General features: G+C 43.7%; 5 protein-coding genes across 5 annotated transcripts; 2 read left to right on the top strand and 3 right to left on the bottom strand.

The window, feature by feature from the left end:
• Positions 1-1,546: 1,546 nt before the first annotated feature.
• HD556DRAFT_1315181 (uncharacterized protein) lies at positions 1,547-5,332 on the bottom strand (the record flags this gene model as incomplete). Its single annotated transcript, XM_041301110.1, has 14 exons — positions 1,547-1,611; positions 1,788-1,805; positions 1,828-1,854; positions 1,914-2,009; positions 2,092-2,337; positions 2,377-3,113; positions 3,164-3,275; positions 3,345-3,527; positions 3,579-3,973; positions 4,027-4,172; positions 4,225-4,387; positions 4,812-4,927; positions 4,988-5,133; positions 5,176-5,332. 14 exons carry the CDS (start codon positions 5,330-5,332, stop codon positions 1,547-1,549), a joined length of 2,607 nt encoding a protein of 868 aa, XP_041151812.1.
• An 880-nt stretch (positions 5,333-6,212) lies between these two features.
• HD556DRAFT_1315180 (uncharacterized protein) lies at positions 6,213-7,641 on the bottom strand (the record flags this gene model as incomplete). Its single annotated transcript, XM_041301109.1, has 6 exons — positions 6,213-6,281; positions 6,365-6,766; positions 6,827-6,981; positions 7,101-7,259; positions 7,316-7,446; positions 7,505-7,641. 6 exons carry the CDS (start codon positions 7,639-7,641, stop codon positions 6,213-6,215), a joined length of 1,053 nt encoding a protein of 350 aa, XP_041151811.1.
• A 2,072-nt stretch (positions 7,642-9,713) lies between these two features.
• Positions 9,714-11,162, bottom strand: HD556DRAFT_1315179 (uncharacterized protein; the record flags this gene model as incomplete). The annotated part of the gene is made up of 11 exons (XM_041301108.1): positions 9,714-9,761; positions 9,811-9,833; positions 9,865-10,087; positions 10,173-10,216; positions 10,266-10,325; positions 10,438-10,472; positions 10,522-10,598; positions 10,648-10,738; positions 10,775-10,846; positions 10,896-10,905; positions 10,976-11,162. The coding sequence occupies 11 exons, from the start codon at positions 11,160-11,162 to the stop codon at positions 9,714-9,716; spliced, it is 870 nt and encodes a 289-aa protein (XP_041151810.1).
• Positions 11,163-11,570: 408 nt separating this feature from the next.
• HD556DRAFT_1315178 (uncharacterized protein) lies at positions 11,571-13,140 on the top strand (the record flags this gene model as incomplete). The annotated part of the gene is made up of 7 exons (XM_041301107.1): positions 11,571-11,708; positions 11,791-11,828; positions 11,883-11,963; positions 12,015-12,423; positions 12,475-12,608; positions 12,657-13,019; positions 13,050-13,140. The coding sequence occupies 7 exons, from the start codon at positions 11,571-11,573 to the stop codon at positions 13,138-13,140; spliced, it is 1,254 nt and encodes a 417-aa protein (XP_041151809.1).
• A 456-nt stretch (positions 13,141-13,596) lies between these two features.
• On the top strand, positions 13,597-14,983 carry HD556DRAFT_1451910 (uncharacterized protein; the record flags this gene model as incomplete). Its single annotated transcript, XM_041308056.1, has 6 exons — positions 13,597-13,773; positions 13,840-14,159; positions 14,212-14,340; positions 14,392-14,507; positions 14,562-14,726; positions 14,784-14,983. The coding sequence occupies 6 exons, from the start codon at positions 13,597-13,599 to the stop codon at positions 14,981-14,983; spliced, it is 1,107 nt and encodes a 368-aa protein (XP_041151808.1).
• Between the last annotated feature and the right edge of the window lie 287 nt (positions 14,984-15,270).

The raw sequence follows: 15,270 nt of genomic DNA, 5'->3' as shown, positions 1-15,270 counted from the left end.
AGTCACTTTCCATGTAGAACCCTGGCTCCGGATGTGCCAAAAGTCTGTAGAATCATGGCCAGCCAGTCACTGGCCGGAGTATGCAAACTCCAGCTGGCCGGAGTATGTGGAATCAGTGTGACTGGTGTAGATATATACATATTAGAATTACTGTAAACACAATAACTAGCCTTATGCCTACAAAATGTATAATACAGCTGGCCGGAGTATGTAGAATTAGTGTTTAGTGTTAATATATATATAAATGATTACCATCAGTGGTAGTGGCTAGCTTTATGCCTGCAAGATATAGAATTCAGCTAGCTAGTTGGCTGGCCTGATTTCACTGCAGGTAGAATCAAGCTTGCCAGTATGCAATTCTGTAACCAATGACTGACCAGCCTTGACTCCACTGTTGTAGAATCAAGAATCAAACTGGCCAGGACACAATGTTGAAACTGATAACTGGCCAGTCTTGGTTCTACATGTTGTAAAATCAAGTCAGCCAGTCACTTGTTATTAAGTTGCATACTGGCCAGATAGCCTGTACAACATGTAGAATCAAGACTGGCCAGTTATCAGTTCCAACATTGCATCCTGGCCAGTTTAATTCTACAACCGTAGAATTAAAGCTGGCCGGTTTAATCCTATAGAAGAATCAAGCCTGGCTAATTATTGGTTTGGGATTTCTATACGAGTACTAGTCATTAGTTACAGAATGTCATACTGGCCAGTTATCAGTTTTAATATTGCATCCTGGCCAGTTTGATTTTACACCAGTAGAAACAAGGCTGGCCAGTTATCAGTTCCAACATTGCATCCTGGCCGGTTTGATTTTACACCAGTAGAAACAAGGCTGGCCAGTTATCAGTTCCAACATTGCATCCTGGCCGGTTTAATTTTACACCAGTAGAATCAAGGCTGGCCAGTTATCAGTTCCAACATTGCATCCTGGCCGGTTTAATTTTACACCAGTAGAATCAAGGCTGGCCAGTTATCAGTTCCAACATTGCATCCTGGCCGGTTTAATTCTACAACATGTAGAATCAAGACTGGCCAGTTATTAGTTTTAATATTGCTCGGTTTAATTGTACAATAGTAGAAACAAGGCTGGCCAGTTATCAGTTCCAACATTGCATCCTGGCCGGTTTAATTCTACAACATGTAGAATCAAGACTGGCCAGTTATTAGTTTTAATATTGCTCGGTTTAATTGTACAATAGTAGAATCAAGACTAGCTAATTATTGTTTTGTAATTTCTATACTAGTCATTAGTTACAGAATTTCATACTGGCCAGATAGCTTGTACAACATGTAGAATCAAGACTGGCCAGTCATCAGTTTTAATATTGCATCCTGGCCGGTTTAATTGTACAATAGTAGAATCAAGACTGGCCGGTTTTCAATCACAACATTGCATCCCGGCCGGTTTAATTCTACAACATGTAGAATCAAGACTGGCCGGTTTTCAATCACAACATTGCATCCCGGCCGGTTTAATTGTACAATAGTAGAATCAAGACTGGCCGGTTTTCAATCACAACATTGCATTCCGGCCGGTTTGATTTTACAACAGTAGAATCAAGACTGGCTGGTTTTCAATTCCAACATTGCATCCCGGCCGGTTTAATTCTACAACATGTAGAATCAAGACTGGCCAGTTATTAGTTTTAATATTGCTCGGTTTAATTGTACAATAGTAGAATCAAGGCTGATCAGTCATTGGTTTCAGATTTGTATACTGGTCAGATAGTTCCTACGACATGTATGATCAAGACTGGCTGGTTATTGGTTTCAACATTTCATACCGGCCGACTTGATTCTGTCTATTGTAGAATCAAGGCTAACCAGTTATTGGTATCAGAATTACATGGACTGCATAGGGTAGATATAAGCTAGTTATATACTCTTATAAGGGCCAGCCATGTACATACATGCTGTAGGAACCATCTGGCCAGTCCATATCTTAAATACAATTATCTCGGCCAGCTGTGGACTACATAGAGTGGAGCTAGTGCTAGCTAAGCTACCTTGTCATTCATTAGCATTGAGAATTATCCTGTCATATTTTTCCTAGCAAAGACAGTATACCAGATCAAAGTATAAATTGACATCCATTGAAATTTTTCTCTGCCTCCTCAACAAATCTTCCCCACATCAAGACCTGCTGATAAGCATAGGCTTGATGACCAGGTCTGGTGGCTTGGCCACCCCTTCTCTCCCATTCATTCTGGTGGTACTTGAACCAGTTTATGGTCCAACCCATTTCATGTCTTACCAGCCTTAATTCCTCTTGCCATCTATTCCATCTAGCCTTAGCCTTCAACCAGTTCACCCTGTAGACTAGATCGGTTGGAGCTTTAGTGACATATCATAGAGATAAAGATTTTTTCTTACATTCATCTATCCAGGCATCGTCTTGACCTTGGCTTGCATTATTTCCCCTCCAAAACCAAGCCAGCCTGTCTGACCCTTGTCCAAATCTATTTTCTTCTGTCACCTCTTTGTCTATACTGAGCTCTGTAGGCGATATTGGCTGATAAAGACTCCCCAAGGTGGCTTTGTCCATGCCTAGACCTTCCATTGCTGACCTTGCCCTCTGATAGCTTCTTACACACTTGTCAATTTTGAGCTGACAGCGTTGAGCTTCTTGCTTTGACCTAGTCCCAGCCCATGTAGAATTAGCACTTCGAAAATACTGACGATAGATGATGGCCTTATGACCAAGGGCCATTCGAAGCTTTTCGAGGCAGTCATTGGCTTGGCCCTTTCGAAGTTCTAATTCTTCAGCTTGGAGGGGACCCAGTCCGAGAGCCAATGCATCCTGGTAGGGCACTGATGATGGCATCCAGATACCCATCTCTTCAGCCAAGATTTCTTCGTCAATATACTCTGAGATCTCTTCATCTGAGACCTCTCCCCAACCATTTTCATCATGACCTGCATAGCAGAATCTAGGATCGTCGGAATGCACTGTTGCAGTTCCAAGATCCATACCAGCAGTCATGGCATCAGCTGTTTCATGAAATTTAGCTATCCTAGCTGTCAATCTCTGTCGCTTCTCTTCTATAGAAACTTTCTGTCCTGGGGTTGCATCAGTAGGAAGTTGTCGAATATCTGCCCTTAGTCCATCCCTAAAATAGTACTATGTCAAACGGTTTCTCTATTTTTATTGGTTACATACTGTAAATCCTCCAGATTGATGCCAGTAATGAGCCAAGAGACTGTCCCAGGTTTGCTAGTGTCGGTATTCTCAGACTCAGTTAATTTGAGTCTAATCTCTGCCATAGTTGGAGCTAGATACAAATACTGATCAGATGTCTATACAAGAATAGCAGCCTCACAACTAGACAGAGTTCACTTACCTTTGTTCATCTGCAACTGATAGATGTCAAGATACTCTCCACGTTGTTCCATGGCCTTTTTCTCATCGATCTTCCATATCGAAATCTTCTCAGGGTCCAGAGACAGAGTGAGCTCGTCAAAGGGAGACTTTGTGTCATCAACACCTTTGAGAGCCCGTTTGTACTTTTTCAAGAGAGTCTTCACTGGAAGCTCAATTGTCAAGCTTGTTCAAATGCAAAATTTGGAGGGCTTACTTATTCCCACTATTTTTTTCCAGTTTGAGTCTCGCATATGATCATCAAGAACTTCTTGACGGTGAGCCTGACTCATTGACCGAGCAGTTGGGGAGATCTTATTGAATGGTGCCCACAGAGTCTCCAAAATCTCCCCATCAACATGTCCAGCCCCTTGAATAAAGTTGAGGCTGTACCTTGCAAAGCAAGCTAATTTGTGAGCGCTAAGATGGAATTTTCCAACTGCTGGAACGATGTGCATATTTTCAGGTACAGACAAGCCCTTGCTCTGGGCTACTCTCTGTAGAAAATTAATGCTCCACTGACACCCCACATCATAAATGATGAGGGAAGAGTCTATACCAGCTGAATGATAATTCAATGCATTGCATATTGAGTAGTCGATATTCATGTGTCTAAAAATTACCTGAGCTTGCATAACATGTTGATTTGGAGGACATACACAGACCTTTCGCCCTTCTGAAAATCAACTATACTATGAGGAACAAAGCATCCATGTCGAGCACAAGCAGTTGCTCCTACACCTGTAGCTCGAAGATTGCTCCTGCTGATATTGGCTGCATTTACTGCACGATGATTGCTGCAAGAAGACCGCTACAAAGATAGTGAAGCATGAACGAAAAGTGGTTGTCATGAGCCAACTCACCTCTTTACTTTCTACAGCCGATGACAGATGAGTCTGGTATTCTTGATCTTTCACCATATACCCAAGCCCGTCTGACAAACTAATGTCCAACTGTGGTTTTCTCATTACCATATGTTGAGCAGTGAAGTTCCCGTCTACCACATATCTTTGTGAAACAAGCCAACTGTACAAACAGGTAAGCATAAGGTTAAAAATGTGCAAAAAAGAAAAGTAGAAGTCTCTCTCCGGACCAACTCTCTGGCTGGCATGTCTTTGAGTGACATCTATGCACCTCAGTTTAACCGGCCAGCATGGTTATGCATGCTATCTGTGTCAAGCTAGCAAGCCAATTTAATGTGCCGGCCGGCCTGGTTTTACATCCAGTCTATGCCATGCTGGCCAGCTTGATTAGAACATAAGTCAGTCCGGCCGGAGCTCTCGTACACTATGCAGTGTAGGGCTAGCCAGTGAGTATGATATTCTCAAGTGTGGTAGAGAAATTGAGTCGCCTCTCCTTAGAATGAGATGGATAAATGACTTGCCTTTCATATCTGGCTTGCCAGTCAGGAGGTAGGTTAATCCCAGGCTGTGGACAAGCAGGGCAAAACCAAGCCAGATCACCCTTGTCCGGTTTCTGCTCATCATTATGGGCAAAGCCAAACCATTTTCGACTCATCAAGTCTCTCCACAGTCGAGACACTCTCATAAGTTCTCGATATCGATTCTAGAAAAACAAATTGGTACTGTTAGTTTAACTTTCACCAAGAAGACTTATAAGACTTACAGGAACAGTATCTGGGAAACAGTTATTGGTCATTCGACGGATTTTTTCAAAGAAGCTGGATGCTGAAGTCTTGCACTCCAGTGCATCAATTAGAAAATGATTGAGGACATCAAAAGTAAAGGCAGTCTGTGGTCGAGTGGTACTGGCTGGAAATAATTTAGCTTTCAGCAATTGCAAATGCTGCTGACAATCGACCCCAGGACAGCTGCACCAGACAACGTTGTGCAAAAACACTCCAGTGGAATGTACAATGGTCAACTTGGTTGGTATAGTTGAACCATGAACTGTCTCCATTGGTGAAAAATTGGCCTCTGCGTCCATGGGAATATTCTCCCATGCATGCATGTCGTCAGAAAATGGACATGGTTGTCCCCCATGGCCCATATACCAGATAAAACCCAATTCTTCAAGTGATGTGTCGTTGAAGCATTTCCCAGTCCACTCTTGAACCTTGTGGAAGGGCAAAAACTGGTGAGCATTGACAATGCAAGAACGACAGAATGTCTGATCTCCACTGCAAGTCAAACAGCGGAATTTCCCTTCACCAATCTGACAAGACTGGCACTGGGATACATCGGAGGGTTTCTCCAAGTCAAGGAGAATATCCAAGTACAAGTCTCGGAAAGGCAGATATTCTTGGATGAAGTCATTTTGTGTCTGGTCGTAATAATCTCTATTTAGTACATCATTAAAAGACACTGAATCACTATGCTTGCCTTGGTTTTTCTTTGTGAGTTCTCTACATAGGAAACAAAGTCACCAAGGGTTTGTCTATCAAAATCTTCATGACTGTTTTGCAACCCTTGAGTGTCTTCTCTAATACGTTTACGAGGGCTGGAGGATGGAGATGGTGTTGGGGCAGTGTCATAAAGGCTATCAGCGCATGATTCCACCCAGGTTGGCTTCCTTCTCTTTCCAATGACTTGTTTATGAGACACATAGGCAACATCAAGGTCCTTGCCTTTAGACAAACGACCTCTTCCTTGGAAGGAAAATGTAGCTGCCTTGAGTCGAGTTTTTTTCTTGGGAGACATAGGGTTACGTGTGGGGGGAAAAATTGATATTATCAACATTCTATTTTTGATAGTTGAAACCATTCATAGGAATCACTAGATCACATCAACTAATCTAGTAGGTATACTGTCAAACACTTGATTTGTCCCATTCCACCCCTCCTCCTCCAAGAACCACTCCTTTCTTATCATCTACTTGTCACAACAAATAACTATCCTGCTGCCCCACCATCTGCAAAAAATAGGCCTGTGTTGGAAAGGGGGGTCTGGATACCCCACATCTAGAGTGGATTTTATCCCTCATAAAATGGGCAATAACGAGCCTTTCTCCCGGACCCCATGGACCAATAGAATGTTGTAAAACCTTCCCGGAAATGAAGACCATTGTCCCAGGGTAATAATCCAGTTCGGCCCCAACATCTGCTAATGTCAACTTAGCCTCATGGCCACTGCCTAAACTAATCAGAAGATCAAAAAGAGAAGGTGCGCCACCAGAATCTCTGTGTGATAAAGTTGTACGATTTGCAATTATTTCCAATCCTGAGAAGATCGAGGGCCAATCACAGATGGGTGGTGATGTTCTATCAGAACCTTGAAGTTCCTCAATAATACGAGTGATTGCCAAGGTGCCTGCTTCGAATAGATCTGGAGCCGATACAGCGGTAATGGCATTCCAGAAAGATTCAGTAGCTGATAAAGCAGCTAGCCACTCTTGGACTTCCACAGACTTATAGGAAGCCGAGGTAACCATTGGGTCTTCCAGTCTCTGCAAATGAAATCAAACAAAGTCAAAAGTAGCTAAACAGCCACTAAATTTGGCCTATACCTCGTGTCTTTGCATAAAATATGCTGGTGATACTGTGACTCTGCCTGCTCCAAATTCTCCACCCCCCTCTGGGACAACAAAGCCTTGAGATCGCCAAGACTGTTGGGTGGAGGACGTAATTGTTTCAAGAAGTAAAGTCCGTAAACCCTTAGTGGCTGAGTTCACATATTCCTAATTTAATTTATCAATTGATGAGGGGAATTCCCAAGGAAGAATGAACATACAACCCGAGAAGAAGACAGAATATTTGGCAAGTAAATTGTTAAAATTTTACCTTGCCTGTCCACAATAGTAGCTGGTGCTGAAATTTTACCGATCATAGCTGCAGAAAAGTACTTTGGTAGCTGATTGGTATTAGCGAGGGGACCATCAGATTTAGGTGTAGAGACTTTGGCCATTTCGGCAAATCTGTCAACATCCCAATCCACATAATCTGCAAATGATGTGAATTTAAAACCAGGTGATATCTTGCAGAGTGAAACAACTCACAAGGATTTACCATTGCATGGGCAACTGTCAGTGCAGCTCGATTGATCTCATATTCTGAGATTGACGCAGAAGCATGGAAGTTGACATCACGTGTTGCTAAGCAACTGTCTAGCTCATGTCCAATTCTTAATCTTAAGTGAGACCATTTAATAGAGCGGATCAAATAAGGCCCTAAATATAACCTCTCACCTTGCTTTGTGTAGAAGGTGAGTTTGCAATATCCCCCCTCTGAAGATCCCTGTTGCTGATGATTTTCCCATAATTTCCTTGATCCTTGTGGTCAGAGCTGCTCTCAGCTTGATTGATTGACTCATTTGTTGGTCCATGGTGAGCAAGGAAAATTTTCAACCAGCTCGTTCGGATCAAGACTCAATTTAACTTATATGAAATGATTCTGAAAAAATTGTCCCGCGATCAAATTTGGATATATGAATGGAATCTACTGATGGAAGACTGATTAAATGAAGTTTCCGAAAAAATTGTCCCGCGATCAAATTTGGATATATGAATGGAATCTACTGATGGAAGACTGATTAAATGAAGTCTTGCCCAGATTGTGACATAATTAGTACTGTAATAACTCGCTCAGATGCTGGAAGAGTGAAGACTAATATTGGCAGACTACCACAGAAGAATGAATGATATTCTGAATCTGGGACTACACTGTGGGATCCCTGTCTCAAATAACAGGAGACACTTCCAGCTGGAGTTCAACGCCTTGAGAGACAGCAAGGACTCACTTATTAAGAATGCAATCACAAAAACAGTAGTGTATAATAGTAAATTGGCATCCGGAGGATACCAGGACAAGTAGCAATGACGCCATATGATACAAACTGCCCTGCACCATCAGAAGGCTGACTCTTCCCTTCTGACCATGGAGGGGAGATACCTCTGAGGTTACCTCTGAGGCATATACTGGCTAGCCCGCCCTCAAAACTGTTCGTGTTAAGAGTTCTGCCTCAGAGGTAATACTTCGTTAGCTACACCTATACTGTAGGGTATTGAAAATGTTTTCTTTGTTAACCGAAGAAAACATTCTCAATACCCTGCAGTATAGGTGTAGCCAACTTACCTCTGAGGCAGAACTCTTAACACGAACAGTTTTGAGGGCGGGCTAGCCTCTAAGTGGCCTGTAGGGTATTGAGAATGTTTTCTTCGGTTAACAAAGAAAACATCTTCAATACCCTACAGTATATGCCTCAGAGGTAAGTTAGCTACACCTATACTGCAGGGTATTGAGAAACCCTGCAGGCCACTTAGAGGCTAGCCCGCCCTCAAAACTGTTCGTGTTAAGAGTTCTGCCTCAGAGGTAAGTTGGCTACACCTATACTGCAGGGTATTGAGAATGTTTTCTTCGGTTAACAAAGAAAACATTTTCAATACCCTACAGTATAGGTGTAGCTAACGAAGTATTACCTCTGAGGCAGAACTCTTAACACGAACAGTTTGGAGATACCTCTGAGGTTACCTCTGAGGCATATACTGGCTAGCCCGCCCTCAAAACTGTTCGTGTTAAGAGTTTTGCCTCAGAGGTAATACTTAGTTAGCTACACCTATACTGTAGGGTATTGAAAATGTTTTCTTTGTTAACCGAAGAAAACATTCTCAATACCCTACAGTATAGGTGTAGCTAACTAAGTATTACCTCTGAGGCAGAACTCTTAACACGAACAGTTTTGAGGGCGGGCTAGCCTCTAAGCGGCCTGTAGGGTATTGAGAATGTCCGTCAGTCCAAAATATGCTAGCAGCCCAGGCAGATGGTGACAATGACGCCATATGATGACTCCCCTCTGTGGTCAGAAGGCAATTTCAAAGAAGAATCAACCTTCTGACCGGGAAGGGAAGTTTGTATCATATGGCGTCATGGCTACTTGTCCTAGTGTTCTGCCACCATCTGCCTATGCCAATAGTATATTTTGACTGGCAGACAATAATCAATGATAGCGTCCTTCAGCATGTCAATGGTGAGCCGCATCAAGGCAGAATTGAGATCTACATAACACATTATCTATCTAAGACATGTAGTAGATAATAGTTGCTTTGGTCTGTGCAGCGTTTGATTATTATACACTACTGTGCTTTTGCGCTTGCTTTCTTAATAAGGCTCTTTGCTAATATACACACGGTCACGTGACCTTTTCAGCCGGCAGCAAATAAAGTGCATCCATCAACATACATTTTCAAATACAAAGTACGAGTGACAATAAATTTTACTACAAGTAAGCAAACAAATAAAGTAACAAATACAAAAGGGGAGGCGAGACTTCAATGAGGGGGCCCTCCTCACCAAAGCCTCAACACTCCAGGTGAAAATGTATGTAGCAAATATATATATAATACAATACAAATTTGTCCTGTAGAAACGTTAGACCGAAATTTAAGACAAGATTAACACTTAACTAGAGAGCACTTGCCACACAAAAGTACCGGCAGGTTCAGCAGTCTAGAGAACAAAACAGATCAGTTAAGGTCATCAGGAATTGAGCGCTTACCACCATTAAAAAGTTGGAGCAGGCTATTAAAAAGTCGGAGCAGGAGCCACTGACAAGTGGCATGCACTGCGATACCGCCAATTCCAAGAAGCAGGAGCCACTGACAAGTGGCATGCACTGCGCTGAGCCCCAGTCCCAATAAGCAGGAGCCACTAACAAGTGGCATGCACTGCGATACCGCCAATTCCAAGAAGCAGGAGCCACTGACAAGTGGCATGCACTGCGCTGAGCCCCAGTCCCAATAAGCAGGAGCCACTAACAAGTGGCATGCACTGCGCTACCGCCAATTTCAAGAAGCAGGAGCCACTGACAAGTGGCATGCACTGCGCAACCCCCAGTTCCTATAAGCAGGAGCCACTGACAAGTGGCATGCACTGCGCAACCCCCAGTTCCAATAAGCAGAATACTAAATAGAACAGACATTAGCAAACGGACGCGAGAGAAGAAGGACTTACGTTTAAGGAACTGGAAGGCGCTCAAAGGGAGGAGTGGCTCTAACTGCGCCATCCAAAGTCCTGAAATTCGTAAGTATAATACTAAATAGAACAAACGTTAGCAAACGGACATGAGAGAGGAAGGACTTACGTTGGGAACTGGAGGGCGCTCAAAGGGAGGAGTGGCTCTAACTGCCATCCAAAGTCCCGAAATTCGTAAGTATAATCCTAAATAGAACAAACGTTAGCAAGCGGACGCGGGAAAAGAAGGACTTACGTTGGGAACTGGAGGGCGCTCAAAGGGAGGAGTGGCTCTAACTGCCATCCAAAGTCCCGAAATTCGTAAGTATAATCCTAAATAGAACAAACGTTAGCAAGCGGACGCGGGAAAAGAAGGACTTACGTTGGGAACTGGAGGGCGCTCAAAAAGAGGAGTGGCTCTAACTGCCATCCAAAGTCCCGAAATTCGTAAGTATAATCCTAAATAGAACAAACTGTTAGCAAGCAGACGCGGGAAAAGAAGGACTTACGTTAGGGAACTGCCAGGAGGGCGCTCAAAGGGAGGAGTGGCTGTCACTGCGCCATCCAAAGTCTCCAAAATCCTAAGTACAACAGACATTAGCAAGCGGGTGTGAGCAATTAAGTACTTACCTTGAGAAACCTCAAGGGAAAGAGAGTATATGTAAATGAAAACAGTTAGTAAGTAGGCGCACCACCAAAGTTGAACTTACTATGTTTGAAGGGCGACTGTAGGGTAGTACCTTTGAATTCTTGCAGCTGCAGTCTGCAAGAACCCAAAGGAGTACACCGGAAGTCGCCCTGAAGTAACGGCACTGGCAGAAATAAAGGATGAAGGAGAATGATGAAGGTAAGACGAAAGAAGAGATTGAACCGTGAGAACTGATTGTTGTTGTTCATATTCACGTGTCAGTTTGTTATTGTTTGTAAATAGTCACGTGATTATCAACAATGAACTCAACAGCGTCATAATATTGGCTAATCCACAATTCAACGCGTCGCGTGTCAAAAATCCACAAATTCAACACGTGCCGGCGCGCCGGCACGTGTTGAGTGGATTTTTGACACGCGACGCGTTGAATTGTGGATTAGCCAATATTATGACGCTGTTGAGTTTATTGTTGATAATCACGTGACTATTTGGATCTGTTTGTCACAATCAACCAACGTTCAAACTTGTTCATTTCTTTCTAAGTACATTCAGCCGGCGCTCTCCTCTCTTTGCATCTGTTTGAACTACATAACTGTAAGTGCTATTTGCCGTGTCATCTACTAATTTGAATATATCTATAATAGTCTCTCTTCACCATGGTGAAGTCTAAACAAACCTGCAAGAAGTCCACCGGTGGCACCGCGCCACGAATTGCCTTGTCGTTGCCGGCATCTACTGGAGCGGTCACTGCGCCGGGTGAGCTGAATGTGAGAGAGCCGTCTGAACACAACGAGGTAAGTGATTAGTTACCTACTATTTGCACTAACACGCGTCTTTATTTGCAGTTTTGTCTCATCTGCAGAGACGGTTCTGTAGGGGAAGATTGCCTCTTCCTCTGCAGCACCTGTCCGCGGGTGATGTGTTCAAACTGCATGAACATCCCGCCTGCCAGTGCACACGCGGTGCAGGCCGATGACGTCACGTTCGTCTGCATATCTTGCCATGTTGGCATGGAACGACACGGGCGCGCATCTCAGTCGCCCTATTTTGTAAGTTTTTTCGTTTATTTCATGCTAACTAACATTCACTTCATTTTATAGGGTTTTTACAGGAAGGGGCAACCGCTCCTTCCTTCATTCCTCCAAATTCGTGCTACGTTGGAGGTTTCACTCCATTCCCAACTGTCTTCGGCACCCACGCTCATGCTCCATCTCGTCCTCGTCGACCACGACGTCACCGGCGGCTGTTTCGAACTGGCCTCCGAATTCCTTCAGGCCATACTTCCCCAGCGGAGGGTTTGAATTTCGGTCCATCGTGTTCGACATCGGCAATGCCTCAAAGATCGACGAGTACCGGTTGCAGGCGACTGCCATCATCCAGTCGCTGATGAGCTCCAACTGGGCTCGTGTCGTCGTCGCCATCACTAACCACACCGACAACGAGCATGGAGATCCATTTATTGGGTACGAGGGCAACAAGAAGTCATACGTTTCGGCACGCGTTCACTCTGTAAGTGGCATTTTTTTGACTAACATTGTATTTGCTCATTTGACACCAAAGGTTCTCGATGTTCTGCTTTCACCTTGGCATCCCCTGATTCATGGTGCCGCGGAATCATACTTATGGCTGTTTTCGTGTGGCGCGCTCATCAACAACGTCACTTCCTTTTCAGGCTTGCAACAGGCGGTCATAGAGTAAGTCCATTTGATCTTATCTTTGCAAATACTAACTAACCCTAACAGTCATCGCATCACAGCCACTATTGGCTTTAATGCTGTTCGTTTTCAGCCGAGTTTCGCCACCCACCTTTTGCTCGCATTCGCGGAGCTGGTCATCATCGAGCGTTTGCCCATTCACATCGTCTTCCCTGACATGTTGGGCCAGTCCTACAAACTTGGGCGCCACACTGACGTGTTCTTGCTGATGCCTGACAACTCAGGTTCGTTGGCCGTTACCAAGTTCGCCTGGACGCATTCCCAACTTCGCCCCTGGGGTCAGTACCTGCCGGTCCAGTGCCCACAGTGTGGGTGGAGTAACGCCTGGTGTTCTGTCAACATGCACAAAGATTACATCTTTGAATGCAAGAATGGCCAATGTAGGAAAAAGTATGTATTCTCACAACCACCTCATTCCAGGATCCTTTTGCCAGGCAAAAGACCTGGCTCCTGCTGGATTTCGGTTGTCTTGAGGCCCATGCCTAGTGTCCCTGATGAGGATGAGGATTAGGATACAATTATTTTGTCTTAGCTTTTTCGTACATCCCTTCATGTTTCATTTTTCTTCATCTTACTTGATTAGATACCCTCACCGCTCAATGGAAGTATAACGTGTTTTGGATCTTTTTACCTGATGTGAATTTGTCTATTATCTACACTGTCTAACTCCACTCAATGGAAGTATAATGTGCCTTTAATCTTGTTACTTGATGTGAATTTGACCGTCTCAATATATCCAATTTGATAATTGATTCAAGATAAAAATTGCAGGTAGGCTGGTACAGGCGGTAGGAGGGTGGCTAGCCGAAATTAATTTGAACACCCATGTTTATCAACAATAACGTGTGACTTTCATGAAAGTCACACGTTATTGTTGATAAACATGGGTGTTCAAATTAATTTCGGCTAGCCACCCTCCTACCGCCTGTACCAGCCTACCTGCAATTTTTATCTTGAATCAATTACGATGTCTACCGACTGGTCTATTGCCTTTAAGCCAATTCTCGACCTTCACTCTAAGGCCATTTTTGCTGCAGGTTCCTCATCTGTTGGAAAGCCTGTGGTGAGGAAGATTCGGAGGGCCATACTAGCTGCTCAAGACGAGCAAGAGGAACCCATTGCCTTGCCTACTTCCTTGAAAAAGGTCACAAAATTCTTATACTGTACATGTATTTAGTTGTCTGATGATATACATAAATGTTACCTACAGGCAATAAAAGAATACTATGCCAAAAGTCTCAAAGACAAGGAAGAGGCAGACGAACGTGAGGCAGCGAGTCGCCCAAGAGAACCATCTTTCTATAAGAAACCCCTGTCTGAGTGGGACGTAGCACAGAAATTATTTAAGCAGGAGATCGACTCATATGACAAGGCCCAACAACAGAGTAAAGGCTTGGAGTATTCAATCAAGTACCGCACTGGGAATGCCAGGGAGTGGTTCAACAACATGACACCTTCACAACAGCAGGAGGTCAAGTTTGCCATGAAGAAATGGAATGAGGAGGGGGCGCCAGAAGAAACTCAGGCAATGTAAGTTTTACTTCAAATCTACAGTTATTCCAGTCTAACACTTTGGCTTGAGATATCGTAAGAATAACCTCAAGAAAACTCTGGAAGATTTTGCAGAGCAAATTCGGCGCACCATGGGTTGTCGCATAGTAATGCTTGTTAGTCATAAGAAAAAAGCTAGTCAGACATTGTCCGTCAGTCTGTAAGTCATCAAATCAACATGGAAATCTCAAGACTAACTAAACTACTATAGACACGAAACTACGCCTCAGAATGCCAAGAAAAAATTTTCTGTGAGCTCGAGTGGTATCAAGGAGTGGGCTGCAAATGGATTTGAATCCTTTGGAGAATGGTCTAAGACTGAATTTTGTACGTGTTTCATTTGATTTTAAATATCATGCTCACTGACTATTAAATTGATAGACCCTTCAGAGGATTCAGACCATGCGGCTTCAGACTGTGAGGATGGACCTGTCTTACCTGAAATCATAGTAGATGATGAGGGGTATGCAAAACTTCCTCTTCGTGATGGTATTGGCCTCAAGGGCCAACACGAATTGATTAGAAGTATCTTTCATACTTCATACAGTAAGATCTAACATCTTCAATATGTGCATGACATTTGATTGACTCAATGGTTTGTAGAAGTCTGCACAGGTGGCTCTAGACCTGTACCTTGGGGCGTGATAACTGCCAGCCCGTCCAATTATTTGGAACCTGGTTCAGTTCCCACAGGATTTGTGGTCAAAGACCCTTCTCATATGAAGACAGAGGAGGTAAATTCGTCTATGGATGCATTGGGAACGACGTTCTGCTACAAATCAGAAGCTAGTTGTCTTTATTAAGGCCAAGGATGCTGATATTCGGGTCACTGGGAAGTCCAAGACGAAAGTAGTGAGCACCCTAGACTTAGATGAAGAAGATCAAGGCCGGCCGGCTCCATTTGCCTCTCATTTCACAGAACGTACAACACAGCCGGCCGCTCATGAGACAACACCAGATGATGTTGCCATCAATGACCGATACACATTTTTAGAAACCCTTAGCAAGAATGAAAACTACTTGGAGCTTGTGGACGCCACTAGGGACCTGGCAATATTAGCCAAACAGAATGTTAGTGTCACTTGGTGCG

Source organism: Suillus plorans, assembly GCF_016647745.1.
Source record: "Suillus plorans strain S12 chromosome Unknown HD556scaffold_164, whole genome shotgun sequence".
In the NCBI taxonomy this organism is placed as follows: Eukaryota; Fungi; Basidiomycota; class Agaricomycetes; order Boletales; family Suillaceae; genus Suillus; species Suillus plorans.
This window is presented reverse-complemented; position numbering and strand designations above follow the sequence as displayed.